Source organism: Piliocolobus tephrosceles, chromosome 16, assembly GCF_002776525.5.
Source record: "Piliocolobus tephrosceles isolate RC106 chromosome 16, ASM277652v3, whole genome shotgun sequence".
Classification (NCBI taxonomy): Eukaryota; Metazoa; Chordata; class Mammalia; order Primates; family Cercopithecidae; genus Piliocolobus; species Piliocolobus tephrosceles.
Genome location: NC_045449.1, coordinates 4,481,509 through 4,489,426, shown reverse-complemented (window position 1 = coordinate 4,489,426; position 7,918 = coordinate 4,481,509). Strand labels below are relative to the sequence as shown.

The 7,918-nt window shown below is 46.7% G+C and overlaps 1 protein-coding gene across 2 annotated transcripts; it reads left to right on the top strand.

Annotated features, from left to right (window-relative positions):
- The first annotated feature begins 273 nt into the window (after nucleotides 1-273).
- ALOX15 (arachidonate 15-lipoxygenase) lies at nucleotides 274-7,910 on the top strand. Of its 2 annotated transcripts, XM_026449097.2 has the most exons (5): nucleotides 274-541; nucleotides 3,458-3,555; nucleotides 5,176-5,304; nucleotides 6,199-6,262; nucleotides 6,972-7,910. In XM_026449097.2, exons 3-5 carry the CDS (start codon nucleotides 5,259-5,261, stop codon nucleotides 7,297-7,299), a joined length of 438 nt encoding a protein of 145 aa, XP_026304882.1. In that variant the 5' UTR covers nucleotides 274-541; nucleotides 3,458-3,555; nucleotides 5,176-5,258; the 3' UTR covers nucleotides 7,300-7,910. The 2 variants fall into 2 exon arrangements, with proteins under 2 accessions (XP_026304882.1, XP_026304883.1); XM_026449098.2 differs by lacking the exon at nucleotides 3,458-3,555.
- Nucleotides 7,911-7,918: the final 8 nt, after the last annotated feature.

Genomic DNA, 7,918 nt, shown 5'->3' with positions numbered 1-7,918 from the left:
CGTGGCGAAACCCCGTCTCTACTAAAAATACAAAAATTAGCCGGGTGTGGTGGCAGGTGCCTGTAATATCAGCTACTCGAGAGACTGGGGCAGGATAATTGCTTGAACCTGGGAGGCGGAGGTTGCAGTGAGCCGAGATTGTGCCACTGCACTCCGGCCTGGGTGAGGGAGCAAGACTCCATCTCAAATAATAAAAAAAAAAGTTGCGGCGTCACCAGCCGCCACCCGGCCTCACCACCCCTCGTTTGCACGCACGCACGTTCATTCTCCGTCCTCGCGCCCGTTTTCCTACACTTTCCTCTTCTCCCCAACCAGAGGAGCCGTTCTTTCCGCGCGGTGCATTCTGGGGACCGAGGTCGAGCCCGCCGCTGCCGCCGTCGCCTGAGGGAAGCGAGAAGAGGCCGCGACCGGGGAGAAAACGCGGAGTCGCCACTGGAGAGAAGTCGACTCCCTAGCAGCAGCCGCCACCGCCAGAGAGGCCCACCCGCCCGTTCGCCCGTCCCCTTGCCCCGTTCACAATGCAGCCTGCTTCTGCAAAGTGGTAGGATCGAAGGGACTATGTCTTCATTGAATTTTGTGTTGAAGACAGTAAGGATGTTAATGTAAATTTTGAAAAATCCAAACTTACATTCAGTTGTCTCGGAGGAAGTGATAATTTTTTGTTTGTTTGTTTTTTTGAGGCGGAGTCTCGCTCTGTCGCCGGGGCTGGAGTGCAATGGCCGGATCTCAGCTCACTGCAAGCTCCGCCTCCCGGGTTTACACCATTCTCCTGCCACAGCCTCCCGAGTAGCTGGGACTACAGGCGCCCGCCACCTCGCCTGGCTAGTTTTTTTTTTTTTGTATTTTTAGTAGAGACGGGGTTTCACCGTGTTAGCCAGGATGGTCTCGATCTCCTGACCTCGTGATCCGCCCGTCTTGGCCTCCCAAAGTGCTGGGATTACAGGCTTGAGCCACCGCGCCCGGCCAGAAGTGATAATTTTAAGCATTTAAATGAAATTGATCTTTTTCACTGTATTGATCCAAATGATTCCAAGCATAAAAGAACAGACAGATCAATTTTTTTTTTTTTTTTTTTTTTTTTTTTTTTTTTTTTTTTTTTTTGAGGCAGAGTCTCACTCTGTCGACCGGGATGGAGTACTGTGGCCGGATCTCAGCTCACTGCAAGCTCCGCCTCCCGGGTTCACGCCATTCTCCTGCCTCAGCCTCCCCGAGTAGCTGGGACTACAGGCGCCCGCCACCTCGCCCGGCTAGTTTTTGTATTTTTTAGTAGAGACGGGGTTTCACCGTGTTAGCCAGGATGGTCTCGATCTCCTGACCTCGTGATCCGCCCGTCTCCGCCTCCCAAAGTGCTGGGATTACAGGCTTGAGCCACCGCGCCCGGCCGACAGATCAATTTTATGTTGTTTACGAAAAGGAGAATCTGGCCAGTCATGGCCAAGGTTAACAAAGGGCAAAGTTTAATTGGCTTAGTGTCGACTTCAATAATTGGAAAGACTGGGAAGATGATTCAGATGAAGACATGTCTAATTTTGATCGTTTCTCTGAAATGATGAACAACATGGGTGGTGATGAGGATGTAGATTTACCAGAAGTAGATGGAGCAGATGATGATTCACAAGACAGTGATGATGAAAAAATGCCAGATCTGGAGTAAGGAGTATTGTCATCACTTGGATTTTGAGAAAGAAAAATAACTTCTCTGCAAGATTTCATAATTGAGAGAATTCCTGAGTTGATAGCTCTAAAGGCAGATGCTGTATTTGCCTACTTTAACCCATTTTTCAACCTGTTTGTTTTTTAAAAGGCTTCACTAAGGGTTGATATGTACCATTGTATGGGGCAATTTTAAGTCAGCTAAGGCAATAGCCTTATGCATGAACATTTCCCAGACTTTCATGAAGCTGTTGAGGTCCTAGGCAATTGATGCAGCTGTTGTGATAAATAGAAACATCGTTGTGATAAATAGACACATCACCTAAGTGTCCTTTTCTTCATAACATAGATACTGACATGATAGGAAGCTCTCAGCTTAGGGAAAGAGAACTAAATTTTAGATTATAGAACATGGATTCAAAAGTGGCTGGAACAAATTGGCTGACACCTTACTGGTAACCTGCTGTTCTCCTGGTGTTCTTCAGGATTGTTCCACTAAAATTTATTTTTCAAAAAATTTACTTCACATTATTCTATGTAAGTGATCACTTGTCAGTGTTCCAGGTGTATCTTAGCTAAAACTAGAGAATGCCCTAACTTAGATGGTTTTTGAAGCCTATACATTTGGTATTGTTTGACCCTTAAGCTTTTACATCTCTTAGCATGGAGGACGAAGAAAGCTGTACATTGTTGCTTGAGAGTCTGTACATTTAGACCAGATTTGTATTTGCACTGTCAAGTATGGCAAATGAGTGAAAAATGTTTAATACACTATTGGATTTTTTATTTCTTTTTTTGATTCAGCTTATACCAGGGCTGAAAACCTCAATTTATGTTCATGACAGTGGGGATTTTTTTAAAAGTCTACATTCTTTCTAATAAACTGTTGGAAGACTTAAAAAAAAAAAAAAGTTGCACTTGGGTCTTGGGGCTTCCTCTATAACCACACTTGATTATAGTTAATGTTTCAATAACAGCATTCATAGCCTTGTATTTTATTCAAAATAAAATTTTTGAAATTAACTCATGCTTCTTAAAAAATTTTAGAAACATTCCAAAGTGTATAAAACACAAAAATTCCTTCCATACTTTCTCTTCACTCCCTAGAGATAATCGTTGCAAATACTTTTTTCAAGTATTTACCTATACTTATTGTTGACAGAGTTTATGCTCATACTTTTTTTTTTTTTTTTTGAGAGAGAATCTCGCTCTGTCGCCCAGGCTGGAGTGCAGTGGCTTGATCTGGGCTCACTGCAAGCTCCGCCTCCCAGGTTCACACTATTCTCCTGCCTCAGCCTCCCAAGTAACTGGGACTATAGGCGCTCGCCACCACGCCCGGCTGATTTTTTGTATTTTTAGTAGAAACGGCGTTTCACCGTGTTAGCCAGGATGGTCTCGATCTCCTGACCTCGTGATCTGCCTGCCTCGGCCTCCCAAAGTGCTGGGATTACAGGCGTGAGCCATTGCGCCTGGCTATGCTCATACTTTTTTTCAAATATTTACCTATATTTATTTTTGACAGAGTTTATGCTCATTGCTGAAAGAGTGTTTAATGTTTGAGGATAGTTTAGTCCATGGAGAGAACACCCCACAAATATTCATTTTTTTAATGCTCAATTTATTAAAAATATACCTATAAACAAATTTAGCAATGTGTTTTCTTTAATATTCAAAGATTGATTGCAAATTTCATTAAATTTCCTTCAACAATTTAAACTGTAATTACAAATTCACCATGAGGATTCTTTTGAATACAGTTATTTATTTATTTATTTTTGAAATGAAGTCTCACTCTGTTGCCCAGGCTGGAGCGCAGTGGCGTGATCTCGGCTCCTTGCAACCTCTGCCTCCCAGATTCAAGCGATTCTCCTTCCTCAGCCTCCTGAGTAGCTGGGATTACAGGTGCGTGCCACTACACTTGGCTAATTTTTGTATATTTGGTAGATACAGGGTTTCACCACGTTGGCCAGGCTAATCTGGAACTCCTGACCTCAGGTGACCAGCCCGACTGAGCCTCCCAAAGTGCTGGGATTACAGGTGTGAACAACTGCACCTGGCCTCTTGTGAATACACTTTAAACTTTACGCAAAGTAAACACACGTGCAGTGATTACAAGACTTACTGTAATTATTCTTAAATCTGTTTTAAATTACCAGCATCCTGGATTTATTACTTCACTGGTTTTTACTTGTTTGTGTTTTTCCCTAGGTATATGATACTTTGTTATTTTCTAAAAAATTCCTTTTGATGTTTCCTTGTGTTCCTGAAATCTTATCAGATCCTATTTCCACCCAAATGGTCTAATATTCTCAATCCTCAGATCAACCAAGGCTATAGACTTGGGCTTCTCAGCAGATTGCTTCATGGTTGGGGCTCCAAAGGTGGCTGTTTTTCTCAAAGAGCTGTATCTTTTTGTAGTAAGATTCTGCTACCTCAGCACCCTTACTTTTTAGCAACATCAGTATGTCCCACAGGTTTATCATGTGTTTTACCCGCCTGAAACACATAATCAGCTCCCTCCAAGGGTCCAGGTTTCTTTTAGTGGATAATTATATTATAGACCAAAATCCAGGCTCTAAGGAGTTGATGTTGGTAAAAAGGACCTTGTTGTTACTGAGCCCCTCTTAGTAGTAATAGAACTGAAAGACAGCGAATACTCCTAATATATAAATAGTCCCTACAAATCAATAAGAAAAAGACCAAGGCAGGATGTGGTGGCTCATGCCTGTAATTTCAGTGCTTTGGGAGGCTGAGGTAGGAGGATTGCTTGAGATGAGGAGTTTGAGACCAGCTTATGCAACATAGCAAGACCCCATCTCTACTAAACATGAAAAAAATTAGCTGGGTATGGTGGCATACACTTGTAGTCCCAGCTACTTGGGAAACTGAGGTAGGAGGATCATTTGACCCAGGAGTTAGAGGTTTCAGTGAGCTGTGATGGCACCACTGCACTCCAGTGACATGGTGAGACCCTGTCGAAAGAAAGAAAGAAAGGAAGGAAGGAAGGAAGGAAGGAAGGGAAAGAAAGAGAGAGAGAGAGAAAGAAAGAAAGAAAGAGCCCAAAATCCAATAGAAAAATGGAACAGCCAGTTCACACAAAACAAAATACAAATAGCTCCTACAGTATAAAAAGATGCTCAACTTTACTCATAATAAGGGAAATGCAAATTAAAATTAAAACTAGGATACCATTTTTCACCTGTCCGATTGGCTAGGGTAATCGTGGTTATTAACACACCATTGACAAGAGTGAGGAAGAACGGGCATTCTCAGACATAGTCCACTGCGGGGGTGTAAATCAGTACAACTTTCTATAGAGGGCAATTGAGCAGTTTCTGCCAAAATTTGATATGCTTTTGGTCCAGAAATTCTATCTCCAGGGTTTTGTTCTACAGATATACTTTCATACGAGAAATGCTGTAGATACAAGGATTATTTCTTTCAGCACTTTTTCATAGTTACAAAAGATTACTAACAACCTGTGTCCACTGTAAGAGACTAGTAGAATTTATTATGTTACAGCAAATAGCAGCCTCAGCAAAGAACAAGGAAGCTCTTTGTGCACGGATACGGAATGACCTGCTGTTGCACTGTGGAGAAACGAGATGCAGAATAAGGTGTGCTATGATGTGCAGGAAAAAGAAAGGATAGGTGTGTATTTGCTCTGTAATATTAGTGCACAGAAGAGACTGGTAACAGTGATTGCTGGGAATGGAGCAACTGAGTGGCTTGGGGCCGAGAGGAGGGAGAAACTAGTGAATACCACTTTGTACCTTTTGAATTTTGAATCAGGTGAATGTACTTCCCACTAAACAATTAAGCAGGGTGGGGCGTGGTGGCTCACAGCTGTAGTCCCAACACTTTGGGAGGCCAAGGCAAGTGGATCACTTGAGGTCAGGAGTTCAAGACCAGCCTGGCCAACATGGAGAAACCCCGTCTCTACTAAAAATACAAAAATTAGCTGGGTGTGATGGCGGACGACTGCAATCCCAGCTACTTGGAAAGCTGAGGCAGAGAATTGCTTGAACCCGGGAGATGGAGGTTGCAGTGAGGCAAGATGGCGCCCCTGCACTCCAGCCTGCATTCCAGGGTGACAGAGTGAGACTCTATCTCAAAAAAAAAAAAAAAAAAGAAAAAAGAAAAAGGAAGGAAAGCTAATTTGCTCTGGTGGGGTGGTGGGGGATGAAAGTACCGGGCAAGACTTTCCTGAGAAACTGGAGATTAACTAGGGTTTAGAAGCATGAATAGATGAATAGATTAATCCAGGAGCAAGTTCTTTGAGAGAACAGCAGTGCGGGGGCGGGGAGTTCCAGGGAATAGATGGCTCCAGACCAAAGAGAAATTGGAGACGAATTAGGGTTTAGAAGCATGAACAGACTAACCTAGAAGTGAGTTCTTTGAGAGAACAGCAGGGGGGAGGTTCTGGGAAACATGGCTCCAGAACAGGAGATGCCAGGGTGCAGTGGGCTGAGAGGTGAGGAGGGCTGGTCAGGTTAGCAAGGGCACTGAATGCCAGAAACATTTATTTGGACTTTTATTCTGCAGGCAACAGGGAGGTACAGGCTTTTACGCTCAAAAGGAATGAGTCCCAGTGGCTGGCACAGAGAAGGCAAGTGTGCCAAGTTGGTCGAATGAATTCCTTGGCCTGAATGTACCTTCCTCAAATGCCACCGCAAACTGGGTCTCCTTGCCCACTTCACCCTCTCCTGCAATCCAACTTGTGAGGCGTCTGTGTGTGCGTGCATGTGTGTGTGCCCTTGCTTGTATGCATGTGTGTCTGTGCGTGTCTGTGCGCGTATTTCCATGCATGTGTGCGCGTGTGTGTACGTGTGTGCCTGTGTGCGTGTGTGTGCGTGTGTGCGTGCGCGTGCATGCATATGTGTGTGCATGCATGTGTGCGTGAGTCTGTGCGTGTGTGTGTGTGTGTGCACGCATGCATTTAGATGGAGGTTGGCTTCCCAGTCATCCAGGCTTGGCCCAAAGTCCGTGGTACACAAGTGCATAACTCCTACCCCCACCTCGCCTGCCCGCTGTACCAGGCGTTGATTCCCTCTTCCTGCATGTTTTCGGTTCAAATCCTTTTCTTCTTCTCCCTCCCGTCAAGATAGTGGTTTCCACTCCCCGCTCTCGCCAGGACACCGCCTTTTGGACTGGGGCTGAATTCTGCCCTTTGAAGCTCTGCTCCTTGGAGCTGGGGGCCCCAGCGGTAGGCGGAGTTGATTGGAGACCTGCCACCCACATTCCGACCCCAAGCGACCTCCGAGAGGGCGGGGTCTCAGGCTGGGTTATTTAGCTCGTCCACCCTTCCTCCCCACCAGAAGAAGCGAAACGTCTTTGAGCAAGATGGGTCTCTACCGCATCCGCGTGTCCACGGGGGCCTCGTTCCATGCGGGTTCCAAGAACCAGGTGCAGCTGTGGCTGGTCGGCCAGCACGGGGAGGCGGCGCTCGGGAAGCGACTGTGGCCCACACGGGGCAAGGTGAACTCCCCAGAGCCGGGCGGGGTGGGCTGCGCGCCTGGCTCCGAGTCAGTCAAATACCGGGGAGGCCACGCGCCCCCGTCGGCCTCTGGCCGATTCTCTTTGCCGAGGGCGCGCACACTGGGCTCAAAGACAGCGCACGGAGGCCGCAGGTGTGGGGGGCTTTAGGGCAGTTGGTGGCACCCAGTAAGCGCTCAATAAATGTTGCCGCTACCCGATCTCCTTGGAATTGAGGGCACGCTCCTGTGCGCCCCTCGCTGCACAGAGCTCCCTTGTCTGGAAACTCAGCGGTCACCGGAGCGCCCGTCAGTCCTCCCGCTTTCTTTATTTTAAAAAACCGTTTCAACCGCTAGCGCTGTTGGATCTCTGACCTTTCGGGCTTTATCACCTGGGGTGGGGTGGGTGATGAGAGGGAAGGGATGGGGAGTCAAGGCAGGAGAACGCTCTCGATTTCCCGACCCACGTGTTCTACCCGTTCTACCTGTTACTTTTTTTCTTCCGCGAAACCCCAAATTCCCATCACTGCTCTAGCCCTCTCCCAGATCCCCAAATCCGGATGTCTGTCTCAGGGAACGTCAAAGGAACATGCCCGAACGAGGTCCTCCCCTCTTCCCACCTCCCAGCCCTCTCCTCCTGCCTCCCCCGGTGTCACCTGCGCCGCCTCCCTCGCTTCACTTCCCTCTAAAGAATCTGGTGCAGTCAGTTCTAGACCCTGAGCATCTCCCGTGTCGCTGGCGAAAGGAGCCAGAAAGAGAGAAAATGCGCACGGAGCGGGTTGCGCCGCGAC

What these genes read in the sequence shown, in the direction of transcription:
- ALOX15 (XM_026449098.2), top strand. Translation starts at nt 5,259, where the DNA reads ATGCAGAATAAGGTGTGCTATGATGTGCAGGAAAAAGAAAGGATAG. An exon ending in GCAGGAAAAAGAAAGGATAG is followed by an intron (nt 5,305 to 6,198) that starts GTGTGTATTTGC and finishes TTTATTCTGCAG; the next exon opens with GCAACAGGGAGGTACAGGCT. An exon ending in CAGTGGCTGGCACAGAGAAG is followed by an intron (nt 6,263 to 6,971) that starts GCAAGTGTGCCA and finishes CCTCCCCACCAG; the next exon opens with AAGAAGCGAAACGTCTTTGA.